General features: G+C 52.8%; 5 protein-coding genes across 5 annotated transcripts; 4 read left to right on the top strand and 1 right to left on the bottom strand.

Moving 5' to 3' along the window:
- Positions 1-958: 958 nt before the first annotated feature.
- Positions 959-3,988, top strand: J4E79_002650 (uncharacterized protein; the record flags this gene model as incomplete). Its single annotated transcript, XM_049351548.1, has 1 exon — positions 959-3,988. One exon carries the CDS (start codon positions 959-961, stop codon positions 3,986-3,988), a length of 3,030 nt encoding a protein of 1,009 aa, XP_049214186.1.
- Positions 3,989-4,604: 616 nt separating this feature from the next.
- On the bottom strand, positions 4,605-5,635 carry J4E79_002649 (uncharacterized protein; the record flags this gene model as incomplete). Its single annotated transcript, XM_049351547.1, has 4 exons — positions 4,605-4,706; positions 4,756-5,105; positions 5,155-5,181; positions 5,539-5,635. 4 exons carry the CDS (start codon positions 5,633-5,635, stop codon positions 4,605-4,607), a joined length of 576 nt encoding a protein of 191 aa, XP_049214185.1.
- Positions 5,636-6,101: 466 nt separating this feature from the next.
- On the top strand, positions 6,102-7,110 carry PCA2 (putative proteasome subunit alpha type-2; the record flags this gene model as incomplete). The annotated part of the gene is made up of 4 exons (XM_049351546.1): positions 6,102-6,145; positions 6,198-6,217; positions 6,284-6,334; positions 6,386-7,110. 4 exons carry the CDS (start codon positions 6,102-6,104, stop codon positions 7,108-7,110), a joined length of 840 nt encoding a protein of 279 aa, XP_049214184.1.
- Positions 7,111-7,449: 339 nt separating this feature from the next.
- Positions 7,450-7,738, top strand: DCL2 (Dicer-like protein 2; the record flags this gene model as incomplete). The annotated part of the gene is made up of 2 exons (XM_049351545.1): positions 7,450-7,607; positions 7,657-7,738. 2 exons carry the CDS (start codon positions 7,450-7,452, stop codon positions 7,736-7,738), a joined length of 240 nt encoding a protein of 79 aa, XP_049214183.1.
- A 429-nt stretch (positions 7,739-8,167) lies between these two features.
- On the top strand, positions 8,168-12,171 carry J4E79_002646 (uncharacterized protein; the record flags this gene model as incomplete). The annotated part of the gene is made up of 3 exons (XM_049351544.1): positions 8,168-8,280; positions 8,378-9,421; positions 9,498-12,171. 3 exons carry the CDS (start codon positions 8,168-8,170, stop codon positions 12,169-12,171), a joined length of 3,831 nt encoding a protein of 1,276 aa, XP_049214182.1.
- Positions 12,172-15,598: the final 3,427 nt, after the last annotated feature.

Genomic DNA, 15,598 nt, shown 5'->3' with positions numbered 1-15,598 from the left:
TTCGGTACGATAACGTCAAGGCTTCCATTCCGAGGATAGCTGCTTCTACTGAGAGCAGGTGAACCTGGCGAGTTCCCTGCTCTCTCGTGCCATCGTATCCCGACATGCGGGTAGCTGTAGCTGGACGCAGGCACTGCGTAACCGCGAGGTATACAGGCAAGTGGCTAACGCACTCCGGAAGGTCGAAGAGATATGAACGCGGGGCGGAGCATTAAGGTGCTTGGCAGAGAGCAATGACGATATAGGTGGTGGGGTAGCTTCTGAAATGAGGAAGAGATGCCGCTTCGATGCACGTATCTTCTGCGGTCAAAATCTGACAGTCAGATAGCAGATCGGAAAAGCGCGCATACCGACGCCGCCGTTCCGTGCACGTCGCCAGAGGCTGACCCGAAAGCCGTCCGAAGAAAAGTAACGGTGGTGGAAAGTATAATATGGTTCTGCGTAGACGGCACAGAGCAGAGGATGGCCGGTTGAAGTTGAATGCGGGGGAGTGCGGAGACGCGTGATGGGCGCGTCCTTATTCCGCGATGCACTTGGCAGCGTAGAAGAGACAGAACTAGAGCTCAGGAACGATGAGCGGAGCATCTCACTTAAGTATTTTCTGCGGCCCATCAAGGTACCATCTCAATGCGATAACGCGCAATGTTCGTGAGAGTGCAGGAGTCGAGTCCGAAAGTGATCTACGGCTAGCACGCTTTTGGGCTTAGTCATATCGAAAGGCGGGTGAACCAATGCAAGAGTGCACGGCGCAAGATGTTCGGCGAAGACTGCGTCAGTCAATAAACATTGGGCTGCCGGCAGCGCAAACACGGCGGCAACAGGAAGGAGACAAAGGACACGATTTACTGACCGTTGCATTGATAGCGACAAAGCCAGCCGCACCTTCTCTGTCTGAGACTCGTCTCCTTTGTACCTTCCTTGTCACCAGTCGCTCTTTCAACTTTTGCCAACCGCCAACATGGACGTCTTTCGGTCGCCTATGCGAATGATCCCGCCCCTCACACCCCGTCGCGTCCCATCACCAGCCATGTCACCCGCCGGCAGACGAGGCAGAACGTATGGCAGCTCGGAAGAGACCCGCCTCCGCGACCTGTCGCCCGAGACGACCCTCCGCGCCTTCACACAAAAGCCGATGCCGTTCGACACAACACGCGACGAATACAAAATGTTTTCCTGCATCGAGACTCTCACCGCCGCCGAGAGGGACTTGGGGTCGCGCGTCGCAAAGGCTGCGCAGCGGCTGAAGATATGGTGCGCCGAGATCGAGCAATGGGGGTGGTCGGGCAGCTTCGAGCAGCCCAGCGCCCAGATCCGCGAGCAGAGGAGGAAAAGCATCGAGCTGCGCATCAGGGAGCACGTCGCCGATTCCGACATGGGCAATGTCATGCCGCCATTAGAATACTGGGGTTCGATGCTGTCGGTCGAGGTGGAGCAACACGAGGTGCGCCTCGACGACATCGCCGACGAGATGCTGAAGCTCGATGTCGAAGAGCTGAAGGAGCATGTGCTGGATATGCACCCGGCAGGCAGGTCGAGGCCGTCCTCTGCGGGCTACGAGGCCAATCGCCAGCACTACAAGGTCATGGACGACTTCTCCTTTCTCATCACCCAGACCCTCCTATCCGCCCTACCGCACCACGCCCAGCTCAAAGCCCGCCTAAGCACGTGGACCGCCCGCGTCTCCATCCTCCGCGAAGCCCCGCGTTACACCAGCGAACTCGATACGGCGCAAGAAGCTATGCGGCTAGGCTGGGATGCCATCGAGGCGCCAGCAGACACGTCCGACGCTGCATTTGAGCAGTGGAAAAAGGCAGTAGATACCATATCGCTTGTGCTTCATCAGAAGGTCAGCGACTTGGGGAGGCAACTAGACAAGATGCTCGATACACTCGAAGGACAAGAGGACAGCCTACCCGAGCACTGGATAGACATATTTGAATCTACAGAGCATGACTATGGGCAATGGAAACACGAATCAAGAAGGAGGATAATCGATCTCGAGGTTCGGAGACGGGCGGAAGGTTTTAACACTACCGAGAAGGGCGCCCCTGAACCTGGGCTACAACCAGAGGTCGATGCGGGTACGACTGCGCATATAAGCGGCGAGCGGGTATTGACAACAGCATCCTCATCAGTCAATGCTGGTAACGATGTGTCCATTGTCGCACCCACTGCGGCTGTGCAATCCGCTACTACGTCCAGATTGGATGCTCTCAATGCTCGAATCGACTCTGTTGCATCTACACTCCAATCGCCGCCACCGAAGCTTGCTTCGCAGAGCAGCCGCCACAACGCCATGCAGGATGACTACTTCAGTGCGCCTCAGCGTGGGATCTTCTCTGGAGACTATGCCATGAACGCATCGAGCAGCAGCAACTCAACACTTCATACCTCCATCGGCTCCAGCAACGCACGACAAGTCTCGGGTGAGACCGATGTTACCGAACACGAGCTGGCACAAGGTTTCGCGTCACCATCGAAGTCCCCTACTGCGACCACACATCTAGAGAAGATGAGCTTCGAACCAGGACCGGCATCTGATGACGAAGACTCGGAGTTCGAAGAAGGCGACACTGTTGTGCAGTACGATCTTGATGAAGGCCCCGAAGAAGTCGCCATCCATACAGAGACTGACGGCCATTCATCCCAAGCATCTTTACAAGGCAGGCCCAGACCTCTGGCGCTTTTCGGCAATCCCACGATTACAAAGAACGATGGACAGGACAGCCCCGTTATGGAGCCTCCTCAAACGCCGCGATCATGGAGAGGCAGTCTTAGTTCGCTGTCCACAGATATGTCGCCTGATTCAAGCCCACCTAGTACCATCGAGGAGTCTCCTTCAGTCCGAAACGCCACTAACCGTTCTATGAGAGCGCCACGTCCTGAACTGAATGCAGCCATGGCGAAGCGTCGGCCAGTCAAGACCACTACCACTGCTGATGACACATCAAGCGCTCCATGGCCACCGACGCACTTTGCTCAGAAAGCTAACAACAGCGCTGAAGAACTTGAGCGAAAGATCTCCGACATCCTCACGACGATCCCCGCCCACATTAGGCTCAGGTCAGGCCCAGGACCCGATGCGCCCGAAGTCAAGTCGGCGCGTGGCCTTCTCGCGAAAAGTAGTCGTGGATATCTACGCGCAGCTCGCTCAGTCAGCGGCCTCAAGTCGCCTGAGCTCACACTGTCCCCTGCAAAGACTGAATTCGAGTTGAACAACGCTGCTTCAGGACGGAGGTCGGCTGCAGCTGCGAGAGGCGACAACGACATCAAACTGTATCATCTCACACAACCTGGCAAAGAACAGCCGATCAAGCTGTTCATTCGCCGCGTTGGCGAGAATGGCGAGCGTGTCATGGTGCGTGTCGGCGGTGGTTGGTCTGACCTAGGCGAGTACCTGCGCCAGTACGCCGAGCACCACGGCCGCAGGACAGCAAGCGAAGGCAAATTTGAGGTACTGGGTCTGGAGGTGAAGAACCCCGATAGTTCGCCAACAAGACCTGACAGCAGGGCGAGTAAGATGGAAAGACGCATCAGCGTTGGCTTTCCCCTGGCCAGCCCATCCACCACACCCGTCAAGTCATCTGGTCTAGCCTTTACAAGCGACGAAGCGCCACCGCCTATGCCCAGCTTTATTCCTGGAACCCCAGGTGCCACTACTGAGGACCCGACGATACCCTCGACAACTTCGTCTCGCAGTTCCTGGCAGGGTAGGGAAGTTGGAATGGCGGGCCCATCAGCCAAGAAATTGGATCTCAGCGGCGAGAAGCTGGAGTGGATTGAGGGCATGATGAAGCAGGCTCGCACCGTGAGTAACAACGTCATTACCTCAAGCCATCCAAATTTCGAGCGCACCGACAGTAGGAGTGACAGTCGCCCTGGCAGCGCTGTAGGGGGAAAGAAGACAGAATTTGGTGATTTAGGCAAGGTTGGTGCGACCAAGCGTGTCTTTATGAAGGGTGGTAAGCCCGGTTTGGGCGATCACTAGGTGAAAGAAAAAGAGAGAGAGAAGAGGTGGCTTTTAATATTCTACATTGATACCCTGGGCCTATATATTGTATTGTACTTTTTCTCGTTTGTTCACGGTTGGATCGGATTGGTACAGTTTGGTTCGGTTTGGTTTGGGCGTATGGTATCGCAGAGCAATGCCATTATAGACGGGCAGGCTTCGCAGCATATCTTAGCTGAGGTACATACCCCATGGCGTTATTTGGGATTCATAGATGGCAGCGTCACTAGCAAGTGATGACGGAGGCGCGCGATTTCATTTGTGATTCCCAAGAATTAATTCATTACAAGTTTTCATAAGCTGTGCCAAAGGCCTGTTTTCGTTCAAGCCACAGAGAGGATGCTCCAGGAGCAGGCAAGGTAGACGAAATGAGTGCCAATGGCAGGTAGCTCCACGTTCCACAAAGCCGACGAGCACAAAACGCGCAATGTCGATATGGAGGTCGTGGGCTGGTTCGATCTTCGCACGTAGACTAATCGACACAGTATTGAGGAATAACTTGTGGCAATTTAAGAAAGTGCGGAATTTGGAAAGTGTAGAACCAAGCATTGAGTGGAGGAAAACCGAAAAGCGACTGCATGCATTTCAGTCATGGCTATTCGTCATCGTCATCATTGTCACCTTGGACATCCATGACACGCTCGCCAGCTTTCTCAAGCGTTCGGCGACTCCATACACGGACTCCTTTATAAACAGCCTACTCATTGTCAGCTTTTGTTGGTAGAGTCATGTAGCTTTGCACCTACCGCTAGGAATGTGCCAACGCCGATGAGGATGATGACCCAGCTGACCTGCTCATATCTGTCTCGACCGGTCGTTCGACCTCGACCGCCTCCAATCCTGAAGTAAGATAGTGGGCTGGCGATGAGGACTTTCAAGAAACCAAGCACACCCATGCTAGCGAAGCCTTTCGCAAAGTGCTCGTACCAAGTGGCCGACTCATCCTCGTAGTAATAAGCGTAGTCAGATTCCGACGAGGAAAAGGGGGAGAAAAGGCTCCATGGGTCCAGATACAGGTTGATGATAGGATCTGCAACGAAGCCGAGGATGAACACGATGGATATCAATATAATGGCAGTCAAACCAACCTGAGCAGCTATAGTCCATGTTAGCACTGCTCTGTTAAAGTCAAATGGAATACATACCAGCGCTGCCTATGAAACGCCCAACTCCTAAACGCGCAAGTCGGTACTTGAAGCCACAAGTGGGACACTGCCAATAGTTCCTACGCCCATAGCCAGGGTCTGCATGCCTCCAAGCTTGCAAACAAGCCTCATGAACATACTTGGATGATCCCTTACACATGCATGGGCGGATCAAACGGCCACTTTCATCTTCGTACACAACGTTGGACGACTGTAGGAAACCAGGAAGGCTTTGTGAGGGAACATTGAATGTCGGCTGAACTGTCTCGAGGCAGATTCTGCATTGTCTGGGCGGCCAGTGGGTACGTCTTGAGCTGTGCGACTGCGATGAAGAGTTGTCGCTAGTATTGGACGTGGCTGAAGGTGGCGGTTGCGATGTGGAACCTGTGGAGGAGGATGTCGCGTGGGCGGGTTCTGTCTTGGGCGCGTCATCAGGCCAGTACCAGCCTGGCATGGCCTGATATCCGGATGAAGAAGACATGGCGGCGTGTGAAACTGTAAAGGTACAAGGCGGAGGTTAATGCAGCTCTTACCAGTGATATAGCATGTGGGTAGGCATGAGATGACGAAGTGATCAATCAGGAAGCCGCGGGGAAGACATTCGCCAACTTAAGTGTCTCGGTAGTGCGGATCATGTTCCGGCACCGCCTCCTTGGGCGGTATGACACTAGGGACACGGTGGCAGGATGTTGTAAACGTGGTGGTGATTTAGAGGAGCAGTTCTGGAAGCTCAAAGAATTCGGGGTTGCAGCTTCCTCAGACAAACCGGAGCTGCGGTTACGCCGAGCGCCGGTCTTGGCGCTTCCGGCGACGAAGCTCTGGGTAGCCTGGAGCTCTAGCAGATCGCCTCCAGTACCCGCGTCGTCTACCAACCCCACTGAACGTCTCTCCGCCGCCGACTACGCCCCTTCCTATATACCGCCTCTAGATTCTGTCAAGCAACTGTCATGGCGGACCGATACTCCTTCTCCCTCACCACTTTCTCCCCCAGGTAAACACTGCGCTATCGATTACGCACGACATGTTTGCTAACATTCATGTAGCGGAAAGCTGGTACAAATCGGTACGCGGCCCAGGGATATGACGACTCCCGCCTTCTTGTAGCAGACCGCATCTAATACCTGAACAGAGTATGCCTTGAACGCCGTCAACCAAGGTGTTACCTCACTAGGAATCAAGGGTGCGTTATATCGTTCTTTAGCCCCCCAACAGCGCTGACTAGAGCTCGCAGCCACCAACGGCATTGTCCTCGCTACCGAGAAGAAATCGTCATCGCCGCTCATCGACTCGCAATCGTCATCAAAGATCAGTCTCATAACACCCAACATCGGTATGGTCTACTCGGGCATGGGTCCTGACTACCGCGTTCTCGTCGACAAGGCTCGCAAGGTCTCACATACTGGCTACAAGCGCGTCTACAACGAATACCCACCTACAAGGATATTAGTACAGGATGTGGCGCGAGTGATGCAGGAGGCTACACAGTCTGGTGGTGTCAGGCCGTACGGTGTCAGTCTGCTGATTGCTGGATGGGACGATGGTATCGAGCCTGAGGCCGAAGGCAAGAGCGAAGAGCAGACAAGCGAAGAGAAGAAGAAGGTCAGCGGAAAGACTGGTGGAATCCTCAAGGGCGGACCCAGTCTCTACCAGGTCGACCCCAGCGGCAGTTATTTCCCTTGGAAGGCAACGGCCATAGGAAAGAGCGCAACAAGCGCCAAGACCTTCTTGGAGAAGCGGTACACCGACGGTCTCGAGCTCGAGGACGCTATCCACATTGCCCTGCTTACTCTCAAGGAGACCATAGAAGGAGAGATGAATGGCGAGACTGTTGAGATTGGCATTGTCGGACCACCAGAGGAGAGGCTCCTTGGCACTGAGGGTGTCGAAGGTGCCGTCGGACCGCGGTTCAGGAAGCTGAGCCCGTCCGAGGTTGAGGACTACCTCACCAACTTGTAGAGGTAGAAGGTTATGACACAGCACCATCCTGCTCCGAGTTGGTACAGATGGAGTTGGTGCTAAGGGCATGAAGCGACTTATGTAGCATTTACGAAAATGATGTCTTGAAATGCCTAACGCTTGATCCCATTGGTTCGTAGAAGTGATGCGACAAACCCAATTGGGTTGTTTGTGCAACAACGAGAGCAGATAGAAGTACGCGAGGGGTTCTGCATTTCGATTGTCCGCGGTCAGAACACGGCCAAGCTAGCACCCTGTCGCCTTTGAGCACTGAGACCCAACACCAAGTTGGTGACTTTCAACGCTTTTTTACTTGTGTCGCATTATCTCGATTTACAAATGGATTCGCCAATGCAAGATGATAACGATGCTGAAGCCCGTCCTGCTGTGCCCAGTGAGGCGTTCCAACTGCGAGGCTATCAGGCTGAGATGGTGGAAGAGAGCATGAACGGCAACGTCATTGTGGTCATGGACACGGGCTCAGGAAAGACGCACATGTAGGTAGAAGAGTTTCGCCATACGAGGATCTTACTGACAAGTCTGCAGAGCCATCGAACGGACACGAGCGGAGTTGGAGACGTGCGAGCCCGACAAGGTACGGATACCTGCCGCTAAGTCCCCACACTAAACTTCATCTCACCGAATTCGGGACACTTTTTAGATCGTCTGGTTTCTAGCACCCACGGTTACACTATGCGAGCAGCAACATGAGGTCTTCCAGTCTCATTTACCTGGACTCGGATACCAATTGCTTTGCGGGAGAGATGACGTTGATCTCTGGACCACTCAGGCGCAGTGGGACAGCGTTTTGGATCACATCCGCATCGTAATTTCAACACACCAGTAAGTCCACAGCCTGGGCGCAAGAATAACCACGCGCGCCTGCTGAATACATTTTCAGGGTATTGCTTGACGCACTCACACACGGATTTGTTAAGCGGGGCAAGCTGGCTTTGTTGATTTTTGACGAAGGCCAGTCTGTTGCGTTGACGAGAGAAGGCCCCGCTAACATTCTGTAGCGCATCACTGTACTTTGAAGCACCCAGCAAATCTGATCATGTCCAATTTTTATATGCCTCAATTGGATAATGGTGGCAAGTCGCTGCCTAAAGTTCTTGGACTGAGTGCGAGCCCTGTTATGAAAGCAGCAGCCAGCGAGCAGGGTCTCCAGTAAGTTTGGCTTGTTTCGACGCGAATACTATTCTGATATTTGCAGGGAGATAGAGCGGAATCTGCACGCCACCGTTAGAACACCAAAGCTTCATAGGTCCGAACTCATACGGCATGTTCATAGACCGGAGTTGCTTCAGGTCAACTACGCCTCAAACGTCCCAGGGCAACAGCATTCTCAACTACTTCTCGCGTTGCAACATGCATTACGCACATATGATCTAGCAAAGGATCCGTACGTCGTCGCATTATTGGACCAACAAAAGCATGGCTTCGATGTCTCTCGCCAGCTGAACAAACTGTGGAACAGCAATAAGACTTATTGCCTCGACCAGTTGAAACAGCTGGTTTCGAAAGCTGAAGCCATGGCAGACGAGCTCGGAATCTCAGCAATGGAGTACTACGTACATCAATGCATTGGCAAATTCGAAAAGACAACTCGCGGGTCGGATCAGCAGCTACTGGATTTAACCACTAATGAGCGACAACATCTCCTGAGCATATTCGAAGGCCTTCCCCTTCAGAATCCTGCACCTTTACCTGCTACCATCATCGAAAAGATGTCCAACAAAGTTGAAAAGCTTATCGATACTCTGGTCGCTGAAGCCAATGGTACCCCAGGTTTTACCGGTCTTGTATTCATTGAGCAGCGAGTCTGGGTAGCATCAATTGCTGAAATTTTAGCATGTCATCCACGAACCAAAGATCTGTTGCGAGTAGGGACATTCGTCGGTACATCGCAGACAAGCAAGCGCAAAACAAACGTCTGCGCTCTGGCAGAACCAGCAAACCAACAAACCACGCTCGACGACTTCCGTGCCGGGGCAATTAACCTCGTTCTGGCTACAACTGTTCTTGAAGAAGGTGTCGACGTATCTAGTTGCCATCTCGTGGTATGCTTCGAAAGACCCAAGAATCTGAAAAGCTTTGTTCAGCGACGCGGAAGAGCGAGGCGACAGGAGTCACGTTACTTCATCCTCGTCCCAGATACTGGCGAAGCACGATCTTTAACATCGTGGCAAGGGCTTGAGGCTGAGATGAGAAGAGCGTATGAAGACGATAAGCGCAAGGTTCAGGTGGCTCAGGAGGCAGAAAAGAAGGACGAAGTGGGCGAGCGCTACTTCAGTGTCCCAAGTACCGGGTGAGTGAGAAGCCTTTACTAGCAGTGTTTGCTTTCGTACTTTGCCCAATTGGCCTTCACTTACTGGAGACACTAGTGCATTGTTGACTCTGGAAAACGCGGCTCAACATCTCTACCACTTCTGCGCGCGTTTAGGGGGCAACGCCTACGTCGACACGCGACCTGAAATCGACTTTACCAACACCCTGGGGCGGATCACTGCTACCATTACGCTACCAATTTCTGTCGATCCTACTGTAAGGAAAGCTAAGAGTCTGCAGTCGTGGAGCACCGAGCGAATGGCTCAGAAAGACGCCGCCTTTGAGGCATACAAAGCTCTTTACTTGCACGGATTGGTTAACGAGAATCTCCTCCCCGTCCAAGAAGACGGAGACGACAATGCGGCCCAATACCAGATTCCCGACGATCGCCCATCCCTTGTACCTGTTTCTCAAACTCTCGATCCGTGGGCCGTGGTTGCGCAATCTCATGAATGCGAACCTGACTTATGGTACCGCACTTTGCTTGAGGTGAAGGCGCCAGGGGAGGAACCGATGCGCATGATACTACTCACACCAGCTCCTATGCATGAGATTCCTAATATCTTACTACATTGGAACGAATCGAAGCAGTACACTGTTACAACCTCCGCTCTTTACGGTACATCTTTGGTCGACATCGACATTGATCTGTTACGCTCCATCACGTGGAAGATTTTGCGCTCGGTTTTCGGAGCACACATCATCAAAGGGGTCGACGACTTTCTCTATCTACTTGCTCCATGCGACTCATCGGGATATATGATGACAGAGAACGAGCTATACGAATGGAATGCGACAACGGAAGGCCAGCGCCCAGCATCCAAAATCCTGGCTCAAGGAAACCTGGACATATCGAACTGGGGTCTGACTTCCTTGCAAGGAGACCTCCGGAAGTTCATGCCCATATCTATCGAGCTTCCAGAGTCCCCAGACCTGACAGGCGTTGACGAAACCCTGATACAAGTTGTGCGTTTGCCTAAACGTCGAGACTTTTTACACGCGGTATTTGAGAACGCAAACAAGAGTGAAGCGTATACTAAAGTAGAGAGTCTACTAGCTTCATCATGTCTTGTTGAAAATCTTCCGACTAGATATGCCATTCTGGCCTTGTTGTTACCATCGATCCTGCACAAGCTTGAGGTATACATGATCGCGGATACACTTCGGACGACAATACTCCAGCCAGCTGGATTCGAGGCATCGGATCTTCCAGTCATCATCACAGCACTTACTTCCTCCGCTGTTGACAAGCGTGACAACTACCAGAGGATGGAATTCCTTGGCGACTGTATCTTGAAGTTCGTCGCTTCGCTTCATCTGATGGCTGCAAATCTCATCATGCCCGAAGGTATTCTCACTGGGAAGAAAGGCAAGCTTGTCAGTAACGGCTACCTGGCACGAGCTACACTTGCTGCGGGCTTAGACAAGTTCATCTTCTACAAGAACTTCACCGGCGCAAAGTGGAAGCCGCGATATATTAGCGATACACTCGCTGACAGTGCGCCGGCGGCTAAGCAAGAGAAGTCATCGAAACTCATCGCCGACGTCATAGAGTCGCTCATTGGCGCCTCTTATCTGGTCGGCGGCTTCCCCAAAGCGTTCGCATGTGTGCAAGCTCTCCTGCCACTCGAGAAGTGGACGCCTATCCCGGAAGCGAACGAGATACTCTACAATGCAGCTCCGTCTCAAGACACAGTAACGAACTTGGCTTTGGTCGAGAAGCTACTTGGCCGCACGTTCAACAAGAAGGACCTTCTACTAGAATCGCTTACCCACTCTACATTCCGTGGCCCGAACGTACACTGCTCATACGAGCGCTTTGAGTTTCTCGGAGATGCAGTGCTCGACTACATCATCTCGAAGAGGCTCTACGCCCATGAGTCGAGGCTACCGCACTGGAAGATGCATGGCGTCCGAACAGCAATGGTAAACGCCGCGTTCTTGACTTACTGTATGTTCGAGACTACGGTAGCGGAAGAGTTGACCAACAAGTCAACCTTTCAGCCAGAAGTGCATCATAGAGCTCTATGGCAGTTCATTCGATCGTCGAGCCCAGAGCTCATTGCTGGACGGACTGCAGCCCTGCAGCAACATAACGAGGCACGTCATGCGATCGCTACAGCTCTAGCGCACGACAACCGCTTCCCGTGGCATGCGCTCTCGCTCACTGACCCACCCAAGTTTCTCTCTGATATAGTTGAGAGCGTGATCGGCGCCCTCTACATCGATTCTCATGGCTCCATCCTTGTGTGCGAGGAGTTCGTTCGTCGTCTGGGTATCCTGCCATGTCTCGAGCGTATTCTGAGGGATGGTGTGGACTGCTGGCATCCGAAAGAGCGGATCAATACCCTTGCGGCGGATAAGGGTATCAAGTACGTCCGGGTCACGAGCGACCAAGGCAAGTCTGGTAAAGGAGCGAGTAGCCCGGAGAAGGGGTATAGGGTACAGGTGAGAATTGGCGGGAAGGATGTGGGAGGTGTGGTCGAGGGAGTCAAGAGGTTGCAGACTGAGACTATCGCTGCCTGGAAGGTTATCGCGCTGCTTGAAGGCGCAGCTGATGATTCTGTACCAACGAAGGCAGCAGAGGGTGAAGAAGAGGAAGATGAAGAAGACGAGGAAGATGGGGGTGTTGCTGTTGTACCAACGACGGCAGCCGAGGAGGACGAATCAGACGAGGAAGATGAGTTCTTCGATGCTGAAGAAGGCGGTGGAGTCATGTTGGAGATTTGATGCGTAGAGGGGGGAGTCATGCTGGAGGGTGCTGAACAGACGGTGGCCTATCACGTATGATAACGCACTGGTCTTTGCTAGCCGGTTGATCACACTCTCATCTCTACCGCCCCTTGTGTAGATTGTGGCTCACTGGATATTTCCACGCCTATCATATTCCATAGAAGCTCATTGTTGCCTACGACTGTCAACATGTCAGTACCGGTTTTGGCCCCCATGCAGTGAGGCAGTGCCTCTGGACTATACTTTGGTTCCCCGCATCCTTTCACCCTTCCTCGAACCTAATTGAGGTCTCGTAACAACCATTTGCGGTGTTTCAAGCGCTTATAGAGTATCCTAGATACCCCTCTAGCATACGGAGGCGTTGCCGAGACGTAGTCTGCCCAATGGTAGTTATCGCTTATAGACGATAACGCATTGTTTCCTTTTGCACAATGACGATGACCTTTGCACGGTGATTGTGATTGGTACTGCGCCGTACATCAAAGGAAGCGTTCACGAGTTAAATCTCCGAGGAAGTCTTTGCCAAGACGTGTAGGGTGTGGTCTGGAGTCGGCAACGCCGAGCATCCTGACCAGAGGAAAGGTGCAGCCTCGAGAAGACGGCTCGTGCCTATCGCCAGCGGCAAAGTAGCTTTTGCCACTGTTCACTCCCATGTCCCCCTCTTATAGCTTCCTAGCTGTGTTGCCAATCGCTGGGGTATTCGGCCCATTTCGTCTTCCAATTGTCACTGTCAACCACTCATCCCTACCACCCAAGGTATGCTTCCTCTTCTACAATGACAAATACGTCGCTTATCGATAGCATTTATCCCGATTAGCCAAGTTCGTGGCTGAGGGTCGCGGTTGTCGCATCGAGCGAGCCGTGCGGCACGGTTGTGGAGGAGGAAGTTTGAAGCGCGTTTATGCGTTGGATGCAGCTTGAGGAAACAGAACGAAACGAAGCCAAAAGCTTTGAATCCTCTGCCTGAATTCCCTCCGAAGATAGATATCCGCTGGATGATATATTCCTTCGTCAGTTCGACCGTGGCGTCAGTCATCGGATCGGTATGGCGGCTTGGAGCGCTGAAGTCACCCGGTGCGAGTAGTGTTCTCACTGGCTCGAGATTGCGCCATTAGAGTGCTCGAGGGTATGATTCTGCCTTGCGAAGACCAAACAGGTAGTTTGATCCCTTCTTCGATTTGTATGTTCGGAGTCTGGCGTCGACAGCTTAGGAACTTGCTCCGAGAAGCCTGTGCTCTAGCATAGTCCCCAAACCCAGACGTAAGTCTTGCATCCTACAATACAAGCACTGAGCTATACAGACTCTAGCTTCAACTACCATGGAAAGCGCGAGAATATGTTACCCTAGGCTTTGTAAAAGATACGTGGTTGTAGTATCTGTTGCTTCCGACACGGGAGCCAGCGCTCACACGACCCTAAAGTCTCGGCAACTCAGTCTTCTCGGAAGCTGCCTAAGGCAGTACCAGTGAGCCCTTGATATCTTTGTGCCCTTGCAATGCCCTCAGATGCCTGGCTGGTCTCTCGGTGTAGGTACTTGTTGAGGGTAGTCGTATGATACCATAAAACCGACCGGCCTCAGGTCCGACAGCGCGGCAGGTCCCCTCAGCTCTACCCGGGAAGCTGGTATGTATGTCTCATTCAACAGCCATCGGGCCGTATGGCATGTTGTGTATGGGTAATAGACCCTATGCAGAGTCATTGGATGGATGCGGATAAAATGACGTGCCGGTCAAGGAGAGTTCGGGCTGATGCCTGGTATCTGTTGAGCATCTTGTGATGTAGCGGTATTGATCAGCGGTCTATACAAGAATCCATAGCTCGGAGGGAGCCAATTCACTCACCCTTAGCGCCATGTTGGATTGCAAGCACTTGACAGGTAGCACTGTTGCTTCCAGGGGAGGCTATATGTGTGGGTCCGATGTAAGACATGTCGATGATACTCGGAGCGGAATACGTAAGCTTTTTTGGCTGGTAGGGCTGTTGGAGTGGACCCAAAATCCGATGCCTCAGGCTGTCCGGTGTTGTTGCAATATGTAATCGGTGTGTGCGGCGCTTGCCAAAAGGGCCGGCTCGGCACAGCCGAATTGAAGGGCAGAGCGGAATAGGCATCGCACGATAGGTGTTGCGGGAGAAATTATGTTGTCAGAGCGGCTCCGGGAGTTGCAGACTAGTGTGGCGGAGGCACAGTTGAGGTGGTTTCCTTCCGACGCTCCGTTGTGGTGAGGCGCTCGTGGTGCCGTGTGGCGTATTCGCTGTTCTGACAAGACTGCCTGACGGCCACTTCCCGGGCCCGAACATCAATGCAATGTGACTGCTCTCGGTAGGGGCGAAAATTACCTAGCTACCGTTGCTCTGTCTAGTGATCTTTGATTGAGGCGCGGAAACCGCATAGCAAGACTCGATGGAGAAAAATATCTTGTGTAACTATAAAGCGCGCAGTATCTTCGATACGAAATATATAACTACGGAACAGCCATCATTTCTTCAGACCTTCATCTTGCAAGATATCGAGATTCGACACCTACTTCCAATCGTCTCTTTATCCTCTCTCCAGCTTCATCATGTCGTCCTGTTCAAACCAAATGCCACAGTCGTCTACTGGTGGCAGACCTACCGGCGCGACAGGTGGTGGCTACAACAAATATCCATGCCCAAACTGGCAGCAGGCAGGTCACCCATCAAATTACAACTTCGTCGACCAAAAGGATCAGCTGTGCGCTCATTGCATGGTCAGTATATCAGTTCCACGGTTTCGCACTGCGCTAACCATTCTATCAGTGCGCACCCCGCCGGCGCTGAAAGGAAGCATCTTGCAACATCAGTGCAGATGGGCTTGGAGAGTCGCAGTCGTGCTTGCTTTGAACACGCTGCGATGGCGTTTTCAGTTCTTGTGGGGTACTATTTGGGTTCTATTTGGGTGTTTGTTAAGTCAAGTGACGATGTTTAGATCAAGCTGCACTGCTTGAGTTGACACGAATTTAATGGAATGGAAGCTGATTGCGCATGTTTCTCCTCCCCACCTTGCAAATCAGTGTCAGTGTCCAGCACCGATCGCTTTTCTTGCACTTGTCATGCTGCAGCTGATCCACTCCGAGCGTTGACTTGTCTACATGGCACCCCATGATCAGGATTCGCATACCTGCGGAAGGAGCTGCTTGTGGTAAGAGCATCTGACGTCAAAGCGGCATCCGCACCCCAACTAGGGATACTGCGAGTGCCTTCGTCCTTCGTTTCAACTATCTACGCCTCGCACTGCAACGGACCGAGCCTGAGCTTCCATGGCTGGAAGGCTATGCGGGCGTCTACTCTTGGAGACGGCAGATGGCGCGAGAATTCTCAGCAGCGGCGGCGACAGGTGGACCCCCAACCAACACCCACGTTAATCAGCGCCTTAGCCGGTTCCTCATCAGCCGTGATTGATCGA

Source organism: Alternaria viburni, assembly GCF_023758015.1.
Source record: "Alternaria viburni strain BMP 2772 chromosome Unknown scaffold_4, whole genome shotgun sequence".
Taxonomy (NCBI): domain Eukaryota; kingdom Fungi; phylum Ascomycota; class Dothideomycetes; order Pleosporales; family Pleosporaceae; genus Alternaria; species Alternaria viburni.
The sequence above is the reverse complement of the archived record's forward strand: the minus strand, read 5'-3'. Positions and strand labels throughout refer to the sequence as shown.